The sequence below is a fragment of the Schistocerca gregaria genome, chromosome 2 (genome assembly GCF_023897955.1).
Source record: "Schistocerca gregaria isolate iqSchGreg1 chromosome 2, iqSchGreg1.2, whole genome shotgun sequence".
Lineage (NCBI taxonomy): Eukaryota > Metazoa > Arthropoda > Insecta > Orthoptera > Acrididae > Schistocerca > Schistocerca gregaria.
In genome coordinates, this window is record NC_064921.1 from 583,778,578 (window position 1) to 583,802,135 (window position 23,558).

Here is a 23,558-nt window from a genome sequence, read left to right on the forward strand (position 1 = left end):
CTGCAGGTACTATCTTAACGACTTTAAATGATGAGTACGATAGTATAAGTACTTTTGAGAATGTGGTATATTTATGCAAAACACTTATTGGTGTCGATGGTCCAGCAATTAAATGAAATATAAGTTGAATAACAGGGAAACAATAGATTCCTGCTGCACGTAATTAGTTATGAAGAACAACACAGCTCGCGAGATACTCACTTCTAAACGCTTACTACGTCTTCACTGTAGAAATCTCACAAGTACACAAGTTGGCACTCCGAAGTATTTCTATCTCTTCGATCACACGCAAACTGCTCCACTCCAAGTCTTTCCCGCGACTCTGCGTCCGTCGCGCCGTCGCGTCCAGCGCTTTCCGTGTCCCCCGCGAAAGCCCTTCGCGCCGCACTCTCCCGAAATACCTCGAGTCCCATCCAGTCTCCAAATTCACGAGCACTGTGATTGACTAGAGCGCTCGCACCATGTCTTCAAACCAACGCACCCACACAAACATAATGAAACACAGTTTCGAAAAAATCCAATTACATTTAAATAACTTGAAATTAGATAAATATTCCTACAGCTGGACCATAAACACATATACAAACATAAACAAATTAAATAAACATATATAAAAGGAACAGTAATAAAAGGTTGGCCAGTAACCTAATGTCTCCGTGCTTTCTAAAACACAGTAAATATTTAACCAATTTCTTCATGAATAGCATATATTGGATATTATCAGAAACATACATGAATAAATAGATTTATAAGCATGGTCCTACCGTTTTTTCGTGTAACTGTGGTGTACTTGTGGCCTGACGCGATCGATAGTAATCGGCAACTTTGACCTCCAATAACTCATGTACTATTCAAGTTACATGCCTCTAATTTATATCAATTTAGGTTTACATTAATAGCTTTCTAAAGACACGTCGATCGACGAAATCGAATGAAGCGTATAAATTTTGGAAATTCGTTGCAGGGTGTTACTTGTATAATTCACAGTCAGATACTAAATTTTAAATAAAGATATTGAAAATCTGATTACACCATCAGAATCGTCGTGCAAATAGTACTAATGTACATGCTTCTTTTTGAGGTACCATGATTCATCTGGCTACTATTAATTTCGATACGAACTGTGAAATGTCTCTCATGATGGTTTCACAAAGTCCGCCATCTTTGGCATTCCCGGCGTGTCTTCTTCATCGACACAGCGTCACTATGGAATTCCCAGCAACGCGGCCGATGACCACGTGGTCCGGCTGTTGTGCGGCATCACGCGGTTGCTAATGAACCACGGCCCGAGTGGTGGCCGCCAGCTCTGAACTTAGAATATTTCCAGGGCGACGCAATTCTCCCATTACCTCACAAGGTAGTCCAGCGAAGCTACCGCGCCCGGCCCACTGCAAACGACAAGGATCAACTTATGGCAGTTATAGCCATCTGTGTGGGCTTACCTTAGGTCGAGGAGCAGTCGAAGATCAAGCTTTATGAAACTCAAAAAGAGCTAAGAAATAAAAACGAAATATTAACGAAGATAAGTGAAAGCTGTGCTTCGCACATGTATGAGATCAAAATATTCTGATGCGCAACATTGAATAGCACTTTGCTCCACCTGTGCTTTATACACAGTCTTGTCATATTAATACACTCCTGGAAATGGAAAAAAGAACACATTGACACCGGTGTGTCAGACCCACCATACGTGCTCCGGACACTGCGTGAGGGCTGTACAAGCAATGATCACACGCACGGCACAGCGGACACACCAGGAACCGCGGTGTTGGCCGTCGAATGGCGCTAGCTGCGCAGCATTTGTGCACCGCCGCCGTCAGTGTCAGCCAGTTTGCCGTGGCATACGGAGCTCCATCGCAGTCTTTAACACTGGTAGCATGCCGCGACAGCGTGGACGTGAACCGTATGTGCAGTTGACGGACTTTGAGCGACGGCGCATAGTGGGCATGCGGGAGGCCGGGTGGACGTACCGCCGAATTGCTCAACACGTGGGGCGTGAGGTCTCCACAGTACATCGATGTTGTCGCCAGTGGTCGGCGGAAGGTGCACGTGCCCGTCGACCTGGGACCGGACCGCAGCGACGCACGGATGCACGCCAAGACCGTAGGACCATACGCAGTGCCGTAGGGGACCGCACCGCCACTTCCCAGCAAATTAGGGACACTGTTACTCCTGGGGTATCGGCGAGGACCATTCGCAACCGTCTCCATGAAGCTGCGCTACGGTCCCGCACACCGTAAAGCCGTCTTCTCCTCACGCCCCAACATCGTGCAGCCCGCCTCCAGTGGTGTCGCGACAGGCGTGAAAGGAGGGACGAATGTAGACGTGTCGTCTTCAGCGATGAGAGTCACTTCTGCCTTGGTGCCAATGATGGTCGTATGCGTGTTTGGCGCCTTGCAGGTGAGCGCCACAATCAGGACTGCATACGACCGAGGCACACAAGGCCAACACCCGGCATCATGGTGTGGGGAGCGATCTCCTACACTGGCACTTTGGTGATCGTCGAGGGGACACTGAATAGTGCACGGTACATCCAAACCGTCATCGAACCCATCGTTCTACCATTCCTAGACCGGCAAGGGAACTTGCTGTTCCAACAGGACAATGCACGTCCGCATGTATCCTGTGCCACCCAACGTGCTCTAGAAGGTGTAAGTCAACTACCCTGGCCAGCAAGATCTCCGGATCTGTCCCCCATTGAGCATGTTTGGGACTGGATGAAGCGTCGTCTCACGCGGTCTGCACTTCCAGCACGAACGCTGGTCCAACTGAGGCGCCAGGTGGAAATGGCATGGCAAGCCGTTCCACAGGACTACATCCAGCATCTCTACGATCGTCTCCATGGGAGAATAGCAGCCTGCATTGCTGCGAAAGGTGGATATACACTGTACTAGTGCCGACATTGTGCATGCTCTGTTGCCTGTGTCTATGTGCCTGTGGTTCTGTCAGTGTGATCATGTGATGTATCTGACCCCAGGAATGTGTCAATAAAGTTTCCCCTTCCTGGGACAATGAATTCACGGTGTTCTAATTCCAATTTCCAGGAGTGTATGACCACCGTCTATATTCGACGACAAAGTGCATTAAGCATTCACAGATGGCAGGTGGCAGAAGTAGTATGAGTGAGTATGTTAAGCAGGACGCGGAAGAGAGTGCAGTCGTTGTTGTTATGTGGGAAAAAAGTCGCTCTGAGCACTATGGGCCTCAACTTCTGAGCTCATTAGTCCCCTAGAACTTAGAACTAGTTAAACGTAACTAACCTAACGGCATCACACACATTCATGCCCGAGGCAGGATTCGAACCTGAGACCGTAGCGGTCTCGCGGTTCCAGACTGCAGCGACTAGAACCGCACGGCATCTTCGGCCAGCTGTTATCTGGAGACGAAGTGTTTTACCTCACAGTGAAAAGGGCAGGATCATTGTCTTTCGAGCCAAAGGTGGAAGTATGAAATGGTTAAGATTGTAAACTGTTCGCGTACCGCCGTGGTTAAAGTATACCGTGGATGGCAAACCTGCACTGTTCAAAACCTGTGCCGGGTCAACTGTGGTGCATCACGGGCTATAGATGACTATTCAAATGGCTCTGAGCACTATGGGACTTAACTTCTGAGGTCATCAGTCCCCTGGAACTTAGAACTACTTAAACCTAACTAACCTAAGGACATCACACACGTCCATGCGAGGCAGGATTCGAACCTGCGACCGTAGCGGTCACGCGGTTCCAGACTGTAGCGCCTAGATCCGCTCGGCCACTCCGGCCGGCTATAGATGTCTATGATGAACTACAGCTGCAGAGAGGTGCACGGGTGAATTGACATGAAACTGCTGAGCAAGTTACCGAACAGATGAAGCAAGGGGACACCAACAGTGTCTGCTCTAGGACAGTTCAGTAAACGTTGCAGGGTATGGGCCTCCGCAGCAGACATGCATCAACGCTGACTGCTGTTCATCGGCGACGAAGGCTGGAATTTGTACACCAGTATCGCAACTGGACGCCCACTGTGTGATGAATTACGTTTTATGCTCCATCGGGCAGATGGTTGTCGTCTACAGCGTGAAACGTCTGAAAGCAAACACCCTGCAACAATCGTCGGTAGGTCCAGGCCAGAGCGCATTCCCCTTGTAATCTCTAGAAAATACATTGGATCAACACAAGTATGTACAGGGTGTTTCAAAAATGACAGGTATATTTGAAACGGCAATAAAAACTAAACGAACAGCGATAGAAATACACCGTTTGTTGCAATATGCTTGGGACAACAGTACATTTTCAGGTGGACAAACTTTCGAAATTACAGTAGTTACAATTTTCAACAACAGATGGTGCTGCAAGAGATGTGAAAGATATAGAAGACAACGCAGTCTGTGGGTGCGCCATTCTCTACGTCGTCTTTTTGCTGTAAGCGTGTGCTGTTCACAACGTGCAAGTGTGCTGTGGACAACATGGTTTATTCCTTAGAACAGAGGATTTTTCTGGTGTTGGAATTCCACCACCTAGAACACAGTGTTGTTGCAACAAGACGAAGTTTTCAACGGAGGTTTAATGTAACCAAAGGACTGGAAAGCGATACAATAAAGGATCTGTTTGAAAAATTTCAGCGGACTGGAAACGTGACGGATGAACGTGCTGGAAAGGTAGGGCGACCACGTACGGCAACCACAGAGGGCAACGCGCAGCTAGTGCAGCAGGTGATCCAACAGCGGCCTCGGGTTTCCGTTCGCCGTGTTGCAGCTGTGGTCCAAATGACGCCAACGTCCACGTATCGTCTCATGCGCCAGAGTGTACACCTCTATCCATACAAAATTCAAACGCGGCAACCCCTCAGCGCCGATACCATTGCTGCACGAGAGACATTCGCTAACGATATAGTGCACAGGATTGATGACGGCGATATGCATGTGGGCAGCATTTGGTTTACTGACGAAGCTTATTTTTACCTGGACGGCTTAGTCAATAAACAGAACTGGTGCATATGGGGAACCGAAAAGCCCCATGTTGCAGTCCCATCGTCCCTGCATCCTCAAAAAGTACTGGTCTGGGCCGCCATTTCTTCCAAAGGAATCATTGGCCCATTTTTCAGATCCGAAACGATTACTGCATCACGCTATCTGGACATTCTTCGTGAATTTGTGGTGGTACAAACTGCCTTAGACGATACTGCGAACACCTCATGGTTTATGCAAGATGGTGCCCGGCCACATCGCACGGCCGATGTCTTTAATTTCCTGAATGAATATTTCGATGATCGTGTGATTGCTTTGGGCTATCCGAAACATACAGGGGGCGGCGTGGATTGGCCTCCCTATTCGCCAGACATGAACCCCTGTGACTTCTTTCTGTGGGGTCACTTGAAAGACCAGGTGTACCGCCAGAATCCAGAAATAATTGAACAGCTGAAGCAGTACATCTCATCTGCATGTGAAGCCATTCCGCCAGACACGTTGTCAAAGGTTTCGGGTAATTTCATTCAGAGACTACACCATATTATTGCTACGCATGGTGGATATGTGGAAAATATCGTACTATAGAGTTTCCCAGACCGCAGCGCCATCTGTTGTTGACAATTGTAACTACTGTAATTTCGATAGTTTGTCTGCCTGAAAATGTACTGTTGTCCCAAGCATATTGCAACAAACGGTGTATTTCTATCGCTGCTCGTTTAGTTTGTATTGCCGTTTCAAATATACCGGCCATTTTTGAAACACCCTGTATCTATCCCTGGGGACCATGTCCACCCCAATACGCAGTTTGTTTCTCCTCAGCACAATGGCATCTAGCTACAGGACAATGCAACGTGTCACACAGCTCGCAGTGTATATGCGTGGTTCGAAGAGCACCAGGATGAGCTGACCATACTTCCGTGGCCACCAAACTCCCGGGAGGTAAACCCAGCTCGATCGGATTGTTTGCCCCGTGGATCCTCAACCGATAAACCTAGCGCAGCTGCCCACGGCTCTGGAGTCGACAAGGCTCCACATCCTTGTTGCTCCCTTTCAGAACCACACTGACTCTCTTCCTGTGTGTCTGATGGTGGTCCGGGCTGCAAAAGGTGGTTATTCAGTTTTCTGTCAGGTAGTCACATTGATGTGATCGATAGTATAAAAGGCTTGGGTACTGTTTGGCGTGCTGTCCACAAGATTTTCTTGATATTGCTCCTCCTACTGTTCACCGGCGACCCTCTTGAGACCATGCTACATGTCAAGAGGTTACCTGTCACAATGCACTGAATATTTCAACTGGTCCCAGACATGCTCAATTGGATTCACATCAGCAGGTACCGACTGCAAATTCGTTCGGTTCATCCGTACCTCCTGCCTCCTTGCCACCTGGAAAGTGTTCACGTGCTGACCACGGCGTACTAGAGCGTTTTGTCTTGAAACACGAACTTGTCCGCGAAATTTTGACTGTTATGTCACATAATGCTGAATGACAAAAAAAGTGAGGCGCCCAGAAAACAGTCGGATGCCAAGTTACAGTTCTCTTGGAGCTGTAGAAGGACCACCAGACAGCATTAGTCTTATTAGAGTTGATTCTTGTTACCAGGCCTGCCAGGGTGTATAAGGCAGTGCGAACAGCATCAGATATAGAGTGATGACTAAAGGGAACGAAGATGTGTACTCGTATGACACGACGTTATCAGCACGTAACTGAGTTTGAAAGGGGCGTCATTGTGGATCTGCATTTGGCAGAATGCTCGAATAATGCAGTATCCAGATTTTTGGGGCATTAGGATGTGAAAGTACCCAGATTTGGACTGCATGACAGCGTGAGGGTAATGTTCAGACCGACCACGTCTGATCACTACAATGGAGAATCCCCGTGTTGTGCATGAAGCACGTCGTAATCCCTTCAAATATGCGCCTGCCTTCCGAGGACTAGTAATGGTCTCCCTACAACATTCTGTGTCATCCCGCACCATTGATTGAAGAATAGCAGCAGGTGGACTGGTAAGTTATCGCCCCACGTATATGCACAACACTCACGCATATGTACAACCCCGGAACGCAACACAACGACTGCGTTTGGAGTAGTACCGCGACCGGGAAGCTTGGACTGCTCATGAATAGCACCGCTTTGTGTCCTTCCCCCCGGAGACTGTCGTTTGCTAGACTAGCAGCGACCTGGGGTGGGGTCCCTTTCTTCCAATGGTTTGAAGCAGTGGTCGTCAAATTTTTTTGCTGAAGAGCCAATGCCTGACATCGTGGGGTGGTAGCTCGGGTCGCATATTTACCAATTTTTATTACTATGTGGTAACCTACAAAAATTAGTATGTTACGAGCTTCCAAAGGACTGTTCATACGAAGGGCGTTCGATAAGTTAACAAACACATATTTTCTGAAAGCAGGTTGGGTTTATTCAGGTTTAATACACTATATTATTTACCACTCTTTTGCCTACAAAACCCGGCCTTTCAACACAATCTCCGTTCAAAACGACATCCTTACGCCACCTTACTGGGAGGGCCTGTTTGCCTACATGGTACAACTCGGTTCCGTGAGCCAGGCTGTAGGGTGGAACAGGAAGAACAGTCCAGAGAAGTTTCGTGAGATCTTCTCGGGTGTGCAAACCTGTGTCATGGAGAAGAAGTTGGTTCCATTTATGTGGGGACAAACACGCTGAAGTCGTTTCTTCAGAGGGTAGCTCAATACACTTCAGACTTGATCGTTGACCATGAGGGAGGACATCAAGCACACTAACCCCTTCAGAGCTCCAGAAGACCGTCGCCATAACTTTGCCCCGCGGGGTAGCCGCACGGTCTCCGGCGCGTTGCCATGGTTCGCGCGGCTCTCCCCACCGGAGCCTCGAGTCCTTCCTCAGGCACGGGTGTGTGTGTTGTCCTTAGCTTAAGTTAGTTTAAGTTAGATTACGTAGTGTGTAAGCCTAGGGACCGATGACCTGAGCAGTTTGGTCCCATAGGAACTTACCACAAATTTCAATTTTCATGACTTTACCGGCAGAGGATACGGCTTTGAACTTTTTCTTCGAAGGACTGGTGATGTGACGCCACTTCATGGAATGCCGTATTGTTTCCGGTTCGAAGTGATGAACCAATGTTTTATCGCCTGTGACGATGTTCGACAAAAATGGTCACGATCAGTCTTGTAACGCGCAAGCAATTCCGCTGAGACAATCCTTCATTCTGTTAGGCGCCGAGGAATCCAGCGAGCACACAGCTCTGAGTGTCCCAACTGGTGGACAAGTGTGTCAGCAATACCAACAGAAATGTTCAGCTGTGCAGCGAGTTGTTTTATTGTAATCAGTCGATCAATTCGAATGAGAGTGTCCGCACGTTCCGACATTGTAGGAGTCGCAACTGTGTGCGACCGGCTTGCACGCGGGGGGTCGGACAGGTTTGAGCGACCTTGTTGTGATGATGACAGACTCCTCGCCCAGCGACTCACCGTGCTTTTGTTCACTGCCAGGTCTCCATAAACATATTGCTAGTGCCTGTGAATAGCAGCGATCCTCTGGTTTTGCGCCAAAGGAAACTCAATCACAGCTCTCTGCTAGAAACGTACCTCCGTTACAGTCGCCAATTTGAAGCTAGTGTAGCGTCGCCACCTGTCAGAACTTCATGAATCTGCAGGGGCTGAAACGAGAATATCCCGCGATGTCCCACAACAAAATCCGCATGTTTCACCCGTGAATTAATATGTTGTACTACTTATTGTAAGGGCACGACAAGTTACCCGCCGAACTCCAAGTACTGATCGTTAAAAGTCTGCACCATTCGGGCCACTTTACGTCAACTGTTCTCTGTTCCACATTGCTACCACCCTCACAGACCCCAAATTTGTCACACTGTAATTGTCTACGAAGTGTTGTTGTGTCGTCTGTGTCAGCGGATGATACTTATGTCTAAATGCACTATGCAATATGAAGCACGATCACAAATGTTTACTAAATATTTTGAAAAATAATTTTCTCTTCTGCTCTTAGCGTTGTATTACAACATTCTTAATGTAATTTCAAATTCTGTTCTATAAATAAATACAGCATTTGAAGATGACCGTCTCTATAATGCGCATTCACGAATTCATGTTACATCCATTTGAAATTTACGTGATAGTAACTGACTGGTAGGAGGTACACGCGCTCTTGTGTTGTCAGCACTGCAAGACTAGTAAACATTCACCCGCTCACATCCTATAACCCTTCTGCCTATTTTGCTCAGCTCTCTGACCGATTTACCAACGCTGATTAAAGTTAAGCACATCTAAGAGCTTTACTGTCTATGTAGCACACCTCCGGAAAAAAATGGAATACCCAAAAGCACTGTGTTTTGTAGCGCCAGGGTATAATACGTGCATACCAAGGGACTGCAGAGTTATTGATTCATTGTCACGGTCATCAACGCCTAGAGGGTATTCAAATGGCCCATCTATGGAACATTTCGACACCTGTAGACCAGGTTCTGGACGTCCCGCGTAGGACGCGCCCACTTGAAGATCGACGCATTGTGAAAGAGCTGGTGGCCGACCGAACATCACCAGGATAGGAATGTTGCTCCGTTGTCTTCAGAGACGAGAGTAGCTTCTGTTAGTGATGGACTTTAGTAGACCTGGTGAGCCGCCTTCACTCACGACACACAGGTCCCACCCGAGGCTTGATGGTGTGTTTATGGGGGGGGGGGGGGGGGGGAGAGGGGGGAGGAAGCAGGGTGAAGGGGCATTAGTTACAACTTCCAGTCGTATTTTGTGTTTCTGCAAGGTAAAGTAACCAGTTCCCGCTACATTATATCCTCGTGCTACCTCCATTTTTTCGGCAGGATGGTGACAATGCACGTCTACTTGCGACTGCTGCGATGCAAAGAGCTGGTCGTGGTGTACAACTGCCTTGGCCAGCAGAATCGCCAGACCACTCGCCAGTTGAACCTGTATAGAACATGGTGAATCAGGAACTTAATCATTTTCGAGGGCCTGCAAGAATCGTTGCCGAAAAGAAACAAACAGCGCAAGATGTTTGGGAAAATCTATCGCAGATGCCATTCGCCACCTTTATGATAGTTTGCATGAGAGAATACACGCCTGCGTTGCTGTCAGAATGGGGTAAGCTGTGTATTCATGCGACTGTTTGGGCACCTTTTACTGTAACACGGGTGTTTTGTTTGATCTGAAATTATGATATACTGCTACAACGATGAACTATCTGACACTTCACGTGTCATTAAAATGACCTTGTTCTTGAGGGTGCGGCCGCGCGGGGTAGCCGTGCGATCTGAGGCGCCTTGCCACGGCTCGCGCGGCTGCCTCCATCGAAGGTTCGAGTCCTCCCTTGGGCATGGGTGTTTGTGTTGTCCTTAGCGTAAGTTAGATAAGTTAGATTACGTAGTGTGTAAGCCTTGGGACCGATGAGCTCAGCAATTTGGTCCCATAGAACTTGCCACAAATTTCCATTTTTTTTTTCCGTCCTTGAGGGTGCTTCATTTTTTTCTGACAGTGTATTTTTGCATGTTGCTGAGCAGGAGAACTACACTCATAAGTTGAATAAGGCCCTCCCGAATACATCGATTCCATGTTAGCTTGACAGTCTTGGGAAACCAGACTACCGCGAGTAGCGATATCGTGGACTGATAAACTACTGTTCTGACGGACTGCTATCTTGCGGAATTCTGCCACGTGCTGGTAGAGGTTTCTCCTTCCTTCACGAGGCGTGATGCGATCTTTCCATAAATGACATTCAAATGTGATTTCAATATGAGAAACTTGAGACGTAATCTTTTCTTATATACAGGAGCATGTAGATAGTGTTTCATTTTTTATTCCTTTTTTTGTCGTTATGCTGAGATTCTAATCCCTCACACGTGCAACCATTTCATACCACTCTGACGTTTGTTGCATGTCGTCTACACGGCGTTAATTGTTAAGACCTGAGTTAACTAGACACACGTGTTCGGAAGGTATTTTTTATTCAGACGTAATTTTCAATTATAATTCCATCCAGAAAACTGCTGTTTGGTTCCCGGGAAATTTCAGGGAGTGGCCACGAAGCAGCAGCCGACATTAAAGGTGGGACGCGTTAGGCGATACGGGCTGAGCAAAGTGGTTGCCGCCCTTGGTTGCTCTTAAGTGCCCATAAAGTACTCTGGCGGCCTTCGATCGGTTTCCATCCCCTACGCCTCTTCGCTTTTCTCGTTTAAATCCGCGGCGCTATACGTTTTATGTTGCGAAACATTACTCTGTTCGATTATTTTTGAAAACCAGAAAACTGTGCTTGGCGCATCTACATCTAAATTTTGCAAGCCGCTGTGAAGTGCAAGCCAGAGGGTACATCCTATAAATGTCATCGACCTTCTTTTCTACAAAGAGGATTCAATAAGTAATACAACAGAATTCTTTCTGAAAGCAGGTTGGTTTTATTCAGGATTCCAATACACTATAATGTTCCTCACGCCTTTTTCTACGAAGCTCTACTTTTCGACACAATCCCTGTCCAATGCGACGGCCTTACACCACCTTACGAGGAGGGACTTAACGTCCTCATGGTACCGTTTTACTGGTCGAGTTGGAGCCAACGAAATGTAATGCCGTGTGGCTAGGGTCTCCCGTCGCGTAGACCGGTCACCTGGTCATTTTAGTTGACACCATCGAACTGTAGGGTGGATGAGGAACAACAGTCCAACGAAGTTTTGTGATTTCCTGTCGGGTGCGCAGACTTGTGTGAGGTCTTGCGTTGTCATAGAGAAGGTGAATTCGTTCGCATTTTTGTGGCAATGAATATCTTGAAGTCGCTTCTTCAATTTCCTGAGGGAAGCACAATATACACTTCACAGTTTATCGTTGCACCATGCGGGAGAACATCAAACAGAATAACCCCTTCAGAGTCCCAGAAGACCGTCGCCATGATTTTACAGGCTGAGGGTGCGGCTTTGGACTTTTTCTTTGGTGGTGTGGCGCTCCGTGAATTACCGGTTCGTTTGCAGTTCGAAGTAATGAAGTAATGAAGTCATCTTTCATCACCTGTGACGATGTTCCACAAAAATTGTCACTTATCAGCCTCGTAACGTGCAAACAGTCCCACACAGATGGTCCTTCGCTGCTCTTTACGGTATGCTGTTAGGCGCGAGGAGCCCGGCAGGTACACACTTCTGAGTGCCACAATTGGTGGACGAGCGTGTCAGCAATACCAATCCATCGATCACCTCGAATGAGACTGTCCGCACGTTCCATTCGGAAAGGTTCGAGCGACCTTTTTGCGACTGTGACAAACACCTCTCCCAACGACTCACCGTGCTTTTGTTCACTGCCAGGTCTCCCTGGATATTCTGCAGGCGCCTGAGAATATCTCTGACGCTCTTGCTTTCCCCCAAAAGAATTTCAATGACAGCTCTCTGCTTGGAACGCAATTCCGCTACAGACGCCATTTTCAATGCTACTAATAGCACTACCATCCATCGGAACTTCAAGAAACTGTAGGAGCTGAAGCGGGAATATTCCACGATATCCCACAACAAATTTCGCATTTTTTAAATCGAAATTGGGTGAGGAAAAAATTATTGCATTACTTACTGAACGCCCCTCGTACTTCATTCGCGTGCTGATAGAATGAAAGGGGAGTACCTTTATGCATCTGTCATTCTCATGGTCTCTAAGCGAAATATAGGATGTTGGTATAATAATGGACGCACTGTTTTCTTCAGATACAGATTCTATAAATTCATCTGACAGGGCTTCGTGGAAACTACGTCGTCTTTGTCCCAAGGACCGCGAGCATTTCTGCTGTACCGACCTGTTGATGCCTAGTTTTTGTCGATGCGTAGTTGGTAGGGTCTCTAAATACTGGAACAATGCTCTAGAATTTCCCGTTCTGATGTCTTGCAACAGTCTTTCTTTTTTTACAAACACCAGAACTCTTGCAGCAAATCTAACTCTTCCCTTCTCTTTCCCTTATATCGATTTTAAGTGATCGTCCCATATCATATCTGTTCTTCTTATCCACAAAATTTTTGCTACCATATACAGACAAGTCGTCATTTGACGTTGTTACTAAAAAATCTCGAAAATTGCTAGCCCAAGTTGCTTAAAATTTTTATACGACTCTCTAATGGACATTCGGGCGGATACAAGCCACATATTTTTAATATGTATAATATAATGTTATAATACGCACAGTTTCCGAGAAAATCAGTGTTGAAGTTTTATGCGTACCTCCTATACTTGAACGTTAGTCATGTTTCGACCAGCGAGTGTAGCTTAGCGGCGAAGGTCCACGGTTACCGTGCTAGTGGTTCGCGTTCAAATCCTATGTTGTTGGTTTTTTTAATTTCATGGTACAGAGTATTATTGAGTAATATATGTCCTACAAATTTATTCAAAGACAGTCATTTTCGCCTAGTATTTTCGTTCATAAATGAGTCATTACAGCAAACATTCTTCAAATGTGTATACCGTTTGTTACAGAATGTATTACGTCTATTAAATCATCGAGAATGATGATTCCTCTTTGGGCCAACAGGTCTTGTATTGTGCTGAATATCGCATCTACAACTGCAGGAACGTGTGCTCGGAAGTGTATTAGTGAGAAGATGCAAATCGTGAAGCAATCTTTGGGTGCATCTGATGGCGTTAGCGAGTTCGCCCTTCGATTACTCATGACACTCCACTACTTCTGAAGGATCTTCTTTTGGCTGTCCTTCCGTAATAACGCTTGCTTCTTCCATTTTACTGCCTGTTATGACATACACTGCACTGACGACGCATAGCGAACAGCTGTTGCTGTTGACAAATGGCAGCTGCCGATTTACAGGGCCTGAGAGTTCCGTAACAGTCCGTGAGCGGGAGGGGACAACAAAGAGACGAGGTCACATCTAGGAAACGCAGTAATCAAACGTTATCCAAATATTTTTAATTTTCACTACGAATTACGAGCGGAATACGAACTTCAAGGAAGTTTGCAGTTGCGAATGATTTATTAATGATATTACTGCGGTGTAAATGGCAGTTTTGAATAACTCTGCATGATATACTATTTATGGATATTCTGAAGGATGAAACTGAAAAGAAATTACACATGCAGGATTTGAACCCGGACCAACAGCATGGTAGCCGTGTACTAGGCTCGCTGCCCTACCCATGACTAACGTTACAGGTGTAGGAGGTACATATAAAATTTCAACATCGATTTTCTCGGAAACTAGTGAGCCCTCGCCTGAAAACCACCTAACCAGGTACGTAGAACAGATCCACCTACGACATACGTAACGTCCGCCAAAATCCTATCTGAGACACTACAAAAATAATTACTAGTAAAGCTTTTTATAAAAAGGTGTTCCCAGTAGACAAGGTGCGAACAGCTGTATAATAGAAACCAATAGTTTGTGATTTCAGATTGTTACTTATTTCAAAATAAAATATAAACTTAAAAAATTGTTGTTGATTTGTGCACATGCTGCGCAAATAAACTACAGGTCTTTGATGCACACACACTACGACAGCGCACAGGACATCCTTGAAAGAAATTAAAACTAATGATACTTCGTCTATCTTAAAGAAATAAGTGTGCAAGTATTTAAAACATCTGAGCAGCTACACTACTAGTGGACAGCAAAATAGTATGTAAAGTTGCATTAAAAGATGAACGCCTGCGGACAAATACGACGTTAAGTGGCAGTGTTCTCAATCTGACGGTATTTCTTATCCTTATACTTAAGAGACTTCAACGAAATGTTACAGACACTATTCTAGGCGAACTAGTAAGTACACGATAGACTATGCCTTCAACTGTCTTACAACCTCGTTGTCTGGTCAATGCGTGGAAATACCTTCAGTTTCATTAGCACTTAGTTTTCCTTCTTATTGCTCCGTCCCTGAAGAAAAAGAGTAGGAAATTTGCCATGCAGTAAGGAGAATCCACTAATCCCATATAAGTTTATGGACATCATCAAAAATAATCCCCCAGAAAGAAGGGTTTGTAAAACTTCTCTCTTCTACTATAACAAGTTACAACTTGACGTGCAATTAGATAGGCAGTTGAAAGCTAGATAAGAGTTCGTGCAGTAATTAAAGTCAGTAAGCGGTTAGTTCAATACCTGTAGTTCGAAATGAACATCAAGCTTTAAAGTCGTCTCTTGTTGGCAATACTTATCGCGCACTGAGGTACATGTGAAAGAATCGTAAGAACAAAGAGACAAATGGAGTGCTCACTAGAAAATCGAGGTGTGGCAGAAGAATAGATCTTTACGCATTTGTAACTTCGAGTTTTCTGGAAGCTATGGTCGTATGCAGTAATAGGAGAGAAACGGCTCGTTGACCGACACTACAGAATCCTGCAGAAGAATGCCGTAAGTGAGCGTACAGAGACTGCATGCACGGTACGTACCTCAAGCAAAACAGTTTAACGCAGTACAGCCAGTCAGACACGGGCTTATTCGGACAATTCTATAAAGAATTCAAAGTGTCTCAACATAGATCACGCTAACTGCTAATATTTTCGGAGAGTAAATCGCAGTAGACGTGATTGAAATGACCAGGAAAACTGCATCAATAAAATTAATTTGCTACTTGGATGCTCTGCGGGCCATTTGTAAGACATACAGTAATGAAGTGGAATGAATCAATTTACAGCGTGTTAAATTAATTCATGGTTAGATACACATACATGTTGACTTTTGTACGGATAAACTTGACGTAGTCGCCAGAAAAACGCCTTTTCAACTTCCCACATATTTAGCTTTACTACCTGTCATGTACTTTATATCATTTGAGAAGTGGACAAAGGTTTTGGAAAACCGTACAATTTACGTCATTCTTAGCTAAAACCAATCGTAGTGATGAGTCTACTGCTGCTACTGTAAAAGACCGGTATTCCTTCAGATAATGAACAGACTATTTACGACAAACTTAACGAGAAAATTCGTATGTAGTGCGGTGCTGCAATTGTAATATCCAACTCCACTGACAAAATCTTTTTCAATGTTTTTCTTATTGACAATTTTCCTTCTGAAATGTGGTTTGCTTAATAACACATATTTATAAGACGTTAGTGAATGAAAAATTACACTGACCCACTCCTCTTTTTCTCACCGTACGTGACAGTGCATGAAGCAGAAAAATGGCTGACCGCCGTTGAAAGCTACAAAATACAGACGCGCGCAACTAACAGAATAAAAGAAAAAGGAAGGCACAGTCCAGCAGCTTGGTTGGGACACGTCTTTCTGCGTGACCAGCATCCTCCCCTTCTTGCACACTCAGATCGTCTCTCAGCTGTTCTCTATTCAACAATGTTCAAAATAATTTTCTACATAGCAAAGTTACATTTAGAAATCGTCTTAGCGACTTTTTCAACGCCAATACGATATGAAAAACAGAGAATATATTTCAGTCATGAGAGAATAATATATAGTAGAAGAGGAAAGTGTTATTGATTATAATTTAACATGGTTTGCAGCCACGGTCATGTAATACTTTTTAAATGAAAGTACCGTCATTTCATGCAATATATAACCGAATTTAATATATTTCGACAGTGACTTCGTTACTGAAGACTGGTAATGCACATCACTGTGGTACTTGAAAATGGACAAAGGCTTTGATCTTTACAGTACTGTAGAATAAACGACCTATAGAGTCAAATATCGGAGCTGATTAATTTGTAAACTAATTAATTTGTAAACGCAAAAAAACGTAGCCGAATAGCTATCAGCTGTTGTGCTCTATTTAGCGTATCCATAGTGATGCGACCAGCAAGGAGTGGTTGATTAATTGTGCTTTTTTTCTTGTGTTTGTGCAGGAGAGGGCAAGCGAGGAGACGGTCGCCACTGCGACCTGTGCGGCTGTTCGGAGCCCACGGTGCGCTGCGAGCAGTGCTCCAGCCAGGTGTTCTGCTACAGCTGCGACGACATGTACCACAGGCACCCCAAGCGACAGACCCACCACAGGAAGGTATGCCTGCTGGCTATCCGCCCTGCTGACCAAGTTCTTGTCTTGGAACGTATCGTGTGAACACAGTGACAGGCCAAAATCGTGTATGCTAGATCAAGGTGAAAACTGCAAGACATGGTAACAAAACACTGTACTTTAACGGAAAAAAAGACCCAAGCGACACAAACCACCGCTTGGTGCTCCAAGCTGAAAGGGATTTCTTACACAGGACGAGTTACAGTTCGTAGCGGCCCTTGAGGCGCCAGGCTAAGAGGGGTGCTAGGGGCGTCCAAGAGCAAGATTTATGTACAGTCCGTATCACAATCACTAGCGAAAACTGACACTGGTAAAACTGTACGAGAGAAAAGAAGGAGTGACGGGGGAGAGAGGGGGGAGGACGGGCAGGCGAGGGCGGCAAATGATAAGACGCTTGTGTGGATAAAGTTTTTCGAACCCACACTTAATGGATCCCATTCCTGTAGGACCTTTCCGCTAAGCCTGTAAAAGACTAATGCCACTGCCGAGTCCCATAACTTATTCATTTGACTCCAGAAGACACTGAAGAGCCAAAGAAACTGGTACACCTGCCTAATATAGAGTAAGGCCCCCGCGAGCAAGCAGAAGTGCCGTAACACGAAATGGTATATAGTCGAGTAATGTCTGAAGTGGTGCTGGAGGTAACTGACGCCATGAATACTGCAGGACTGTCCGTAAATCGGTAAGAGTACTAGAGCGTGGAGATCTCTTCTGAACAGCACGTTGCAAGGTATCGCATATGTGCTCAATAATGTTCATGTCTGGGGAGTTTAGCGGCCAGCGAAAGTGTTTAAACTCAGAAGAGTGTTCCTTGAGCCATTCTGTAGTAAGTCTGGACGTGTGGGGTTCCTGCCAGAATTGCCCAAGTCAGTCGGAATGCGGGATGCACGTGAAGGGATGCAGTTGATCAGACAGAAAACTTATGTGCGTGTCACCTGTCAGAGTCGTTTCTAGACATATCAGGGTTCCCATACCACTCCAACTACACGCGCCCCACACCATTACATAGCCTCCACCAGAAATAGAAGACAGGAGGAGATAGATCAAGCAAGATTGCTGAAATGGAAATGGGAGAGAGATGGAGGAAGGATGAGATGGACTGAGAGACCGGTCAGGAGGAGATGGATAGGAACTAAAGGAGGAAATGATGCACAAAGAGAAGTAGGAGGATAATATGGAAAGAGAAAGGGAGAAGGAGGTGGAGGACAGTGAGATGGAGGAAGACTGCAATGTCAAAAGGGAGGGGGGTCGAGTCACTTACAGACGTTCGAGACATATTCGTGTCGAGGTTTTTTAATGTTCTTGTTTTCACACTTCGGTTTACGTTAGCCAAACTATGTGAAACAATTCACTTCTGATTTGGCAAGAATTTCAGATTTACATTGCGAGAACTGTGACGATTTTTGTCGTAGCACTCTTTGTTCACTTGGTGCCTCTTGTCTTGTTTGTGTGCAATGAGTGTTGCAACCTAACCAACGATTCCTCCCTTTTCGTTAGTTGTTTCTGTGTGTGTGTGTGTGTGTGTGTGTGTGTGTGTGTGTGTGTGTGTGTGTGTTTCTAGTAAGTAACTAAGAAGAATGCCTGTGAGGGATGAGGCACAAAGCAAGACACAGCCTCTCTCCTCGTTCCTCTCCACCTCACATCTGCATGTTGTCTGTTACTAGTTATCCGCAAACTACACTACTGGCCATTAAAATTGGTACATCAAGAAGAAATACAGATGATAAACGGGCATTCATTGGACAAATATATTATACTGGAACTGACATGTGATTACATTTCCACGCAATTTGGATGCCTAGATCCCTAGAAATCAGTACCCAGAACAACCACCTCTGGCCGAAATAACGGCCTTGGTATGCCTGGGTATCCAGTCAAACAGAGGTTGGATGGCATGTACAGATACAGCTGCTCATGCAGTTTCAGCACGATACCACAGTTCATCAAGAATAGTGACTGGCGTATTGTGACGAGCCAGTTGCTCGGCCACCATTGACCAGACGTTTTCAATTGGTGAGACATCTGGAGAATGTGCTGGCCAGCGCAGCAGTCGAACATTTTCTGTATCCAGAAAGGCCCGTACAGGACCTGCAACATGCGGTCGTGCATTTCTGAAATGTAGGGTTTCGCAGGGATCGAATGAAGGGTAGAGGCACGGGTCGTAACACATCTGAAATGTAACGTCCACTGTTCAAAGTGCCGTCAATGCGAACAAGAGGTGACCGAGACGTGTAACCAGTGGCACCCCTTACCATCACGCCGGGCGATACGCCAGTATGGCGATGACGAATACACGCTTCCAATGTGCGTTCACTGCGATGTCGCCAAACACGGATGCGACCATTATGATGCTGTAAACAGAACCTGGATTCATCCCAAAAAAATGACGTTTTGCCATTCGTGCACCCAGGTTCGTCCTTGAGTACACCATCGCAGGCCCTCCTGTCTGTGATGCACCGTCAAGGGTAACCGCAGCCGTGGTCTCCGAGCTGATAGTCCATGCTGCTGCAAACGTCGTCGAACTGTTCGTGCAGATGGTTGTTGTCTTGCAAACGTCCCAATCTGTTGACTCAGGGATCGAGACGTGGCTGCACGATCCATTACAGGCATGCGGGTAAGATGCCTGTCATCTCGACTGCTAGTGATACGACGCCGTTGGGATCCAACACCGCGTTGCGTATTACCCTCCTGAACCCACCGATTCAATATTCTGGTAACAGTCATTTGATCTCGACCAACGCGAGCAGCAATGTCACGGTACAATAAACCGCAATCGCGATAGGCTACAATCCGACCTTTATCAAGTCGGAAACGTGATGGTACGCATTCCCCCTCCTTACACCAGGCATCACAACAAACTTTCACCAGGCAACGCCGGTCAACTGCTGTTTGTGTATGAGAAATCGGTTGGAAACTTTCCTCATGTCAGCACGTAGTAGGTGTCGCCACCGGCGCCAACCTTGTGTGAATGCTCTGAAAAGCTAATCATTTGCTTATCACAGCATCGTCTTCCTGTCGGTTAAATTTCGCGTCTGTAGCACGTCATGTTCGTGTTATAGCAATTTTAATGGCCAGTGGTGTATTTCCTTAGCAGTAGATTACAGTAGACTTGTTGTGTTAAGATGCTCGCTGTTAATGGCCTTCCAGTTTCTTTTATTTTCTTTTATTCAGCAACAGAGAGAAAAGGGATAAGTCTAATAGAACATGCAAGTGTGAGCAACAAATAGATAAGCAAAACGCATGTAGTAGTTATTGCATACACCACAATAGTATTAATAAATAACTGATATAGCATATGCACACAATTTGACCACATGACCATTTAATGCACATTACCCAGCAAAAAAACTGAAGCATTCAGAAGGAGATAAGGAAACAAAACGTATCTTCGCGGTTGAGAATCATGTGAAGCTGTTTCAGAGATTACAATATTGAATCATATTTCCAAACAACTTGCCAGCATGAGCCCACTGATCAGTATGTCGTTGCACCGTATACTAAATGCTTGCTATGATTTCATTTGGAAAAGTTCTATAAAGCCATTGTATGTTCTCCTGAGGCAAGCTGGTCCACAACTGTTATAACTGGTCCTTGGACACTGGTACTGAAACAGAGCTGATGTCCAAGCTTGTTCCACGTATTGGGGACAGATCTGTGGATCCTGATTGCTAGTGGGAGTATCTCAACATCACGCAGATTCTGTCGCATAAGAGGTAACACATAAGGACGCTTGGTGTTTGTCGTAGTTTTGTGTCTTCAGACTTAGTTAAATCACTACCAACTATTAACCTGTAGCAATACCCGATGGCTCTCCCCAACATGACACCAGGAGTGACATTGCTGCGCTTCTCCAAAACGTTAGAAGAGTTGGACCTCTCCTCAGGTCACCACCACGCTCACGGACAGTGGTAATCCATGGCAGTGCAGAAAACAGATTCATGACGTACACAATTCAATGCAGTTCATCAACACACCATGCTTCCTTATCATGGCACGTCCCCAAACGCACCTGTTTGTGTTGTGGTGTTAACAGCAGCCTATACATGACACAGTAATTCCCCAATTTGGCTTCTGACGGTCTCTGACCAATGGTGTGAGATGGCAGAGAAAGTCACAGGCAGACCATTACATGTTCTCGGATGGTAGGCACAGATGTGAAAGGTTAACAATGTGTTTTGGGCACAATATCGCTACCCTCTCTTGTGATAGTCAGTCGTGGTCGACTGGAACTTTGATGAAGAGTTTGCCTGTCCTCACGTTTCCATACAGCTCAACATTGCACCAACTTCACATCCGAATGCCCTACAACTCTGGTTTTTTCACTATTCGGCAGACTGCAGAATGATGCCTCTTCCAAACTGTTTACTTTGCTGATAACACAGTCTCACGTGAGTTCACGGTATCTCCATGTCCTTCAGTGATTTCTCAACTTCGGCTGCTGTTCACGCCAGTATATACCCTAGCTGGTAACAAAACTAAGCATGAAGAACATTGTGATGGCCATTATAACTCTCTAGGGAATTATAGCTATACTGATTTACATTCCCCTGAAAGGTGTGCAATTGTATGAAGCTACGGTGACAGCTGGACATGTCTTTGAATCTATTCGGTGTTGATATACTTGTACACTTTTTAAGATAAAGTGTACTATTCAAACCAGAGCAAGCCACATTGCACACTCTGACTCACAACTGCATTCCTGTTGTATACATTCTCATATAGTATGGACAGTGTGTGTGTGTGTGTGTGTGTGTGTGTGTGTGTGTGTGTGTTTTATTCTGCAAACATAAGGTGTGTTAGGTGAAAGAGTGGAATTAGGGAGAGGATGACATAATTGTATCTGTAAATGTACTGTGTAATAAGGAGCCTATGTTGGTGGTCCACAGCCGCTGGACCTGAACCGCTTCAACACGTTCCGGCCTCCGCTGCCCCCTAAGGGAGAACACAGCGCCGCCCCCGTGCCGCCCCCACGTCGCAACAAGCGCCCAGGCAGTCGTACCAGCTCACCGTTGCCACATGCAGTGCACCAGGTAAGCAGCCAGTGCTGTGCCCTCAGCTAGGACACTGCCTTCCCTTTGGTACCACCTCTCTGCCTCAAACGACCCGAACACCTACCTCTTCATCAAAAAACAGCTTCCACTTTTAAAGACAACAGCATTTCTTTACCTTAGAATCTATCATCACACTGCATTTGGCTCGTGCCTAGAAATGTGAACTATTTACCATAAACATACCAGTTACTTTTTAAGCTTCGTTTTGCATCTGACTACACATGTTCCACAGCATATATCATAAGAAATGAGGTATATGCAGGAAATTCTGAATATCATATAAATCATATTGCTGCTCTTTGGAAACCTATATGTAAACTGCACTACATATCATGCATTGTTGTTATTTGCGTAGGTTAGCGTGATAAAATGGTTGTGATTACTGTTAATGGCACACAGATGTATGCAATATTTTGACATGATCTGCATACTTAAAAAATCGTGGTAAATTATTTAATTTCTTACTACAGTGTAGGATAAATGTCGAAAGGTTCACTGCTTTCTGAAAAATTCAATATATTTAAATTGCTATAACTTATGAATAAAAATAATTTTAAAGTTTCAAATTTTATTCAAATTGCTATGTTCTTCTTCAAGGCTAGAAATAAATAACTGGTGAAAACATCCCTTTTCCATTTAAATTAGAAACTGGTCATAGGGTAACTATTACTGAATATAATTTATTAAATGATTATTATTTGTTGATTTGTCTGTAGAAGGACATTGAGCCATTATTCATCCCCATACAACGATGTGTTTTCTCTGGCACCATAACATTTGAATATTTCCTAGTTTCCCTTCTTTTTCAGCGATACAAAACTTTATATAAATTATATATACATAGCATTTCAAAACAAAAAGTGCACAATTCTATGAGAGAGATTTTTTGTTTAGAACTGTTTGGTGTATTTCTGTGATGTATTACATTTCAATTCCTACAGTCTTGTGTAACTTACGTTTTTTTCACTTTAGGAATAGAGATGACGATTTCATAATAGTATTTCAGCCCAGATATTTAATGTAACTTACTACCATAATTAAATGTCAGATATGACACTGTGTTCACTGTATCAACACTGCCCTTTTGTCCCCATAGCTATGTAAGATATAAAATCACTAATATGAAAACATACAAGTCTCATTAACCACAAGGGTTATCTATAAGAACAGATATCTTTTGAGTAACATTATATCATAGCATATTGGAGGTAAACTTTTTATCCGTGAAAAAAGTTTTATTGTTGAAATCTTATTAGTGTTGACATTTGGCCTGATTTTTAAATAAGTAACATATTGTAAATTTAAAGCAAAGGTATATGGCAATGAAATGTTGTAAAGTTATAAGATGTATGTAAATACTCCAGAATATTATGTATACATTTTATTTTCTGATAAAAATATGTTATTTCTGTTGTAATACAGTCATATGTTATTATTCTTGTAAAAAAAGTTCACAATATATATTTTATGAAAAGTTGTGCCTTTGTTCATTCACTGAAAACCACACCTCACATATATGTATTTTATGTAATGTCTCATATCTATGTTAGAAAAAATATATGTTAATTCCAAATAACTGGAAAATATAGTGAGTAAATATCTGATTACTA

The 23,558-nt window shown here is 44.6% G+C and overlaps 1 protein-coding gene across 10 annotated transcripts in view; it reads left to right on the forward strand.

Annotated features, from left to right (window-relative positions):
• The window catches only part of LOC126333709 (E3 ubiquitin-protein ligase lubel), a 460,123-nt gene that overhangs the window by 224,606 nt on the left and 211,959 nt on the right, over positions 1-23,558 (forward strand). For all 10 annotated transcript variants that reach the window (XM_049996758.1, XM_049996757.1, XM_049996764.1 and 7 more), the window contains exons 4-5: positions 16,731-16,882; positions 21,784-21,927. In XM_049996758.1, the coding sequence (XP_049852715.1) occupies positions 16,731-16,882; positions 21,784-21,927 (296 nt within the window). The remainder of the gene's footprint in view (positions 1-16,730; positions 16,883-21,783; positions 21,928-23,558) is intronic.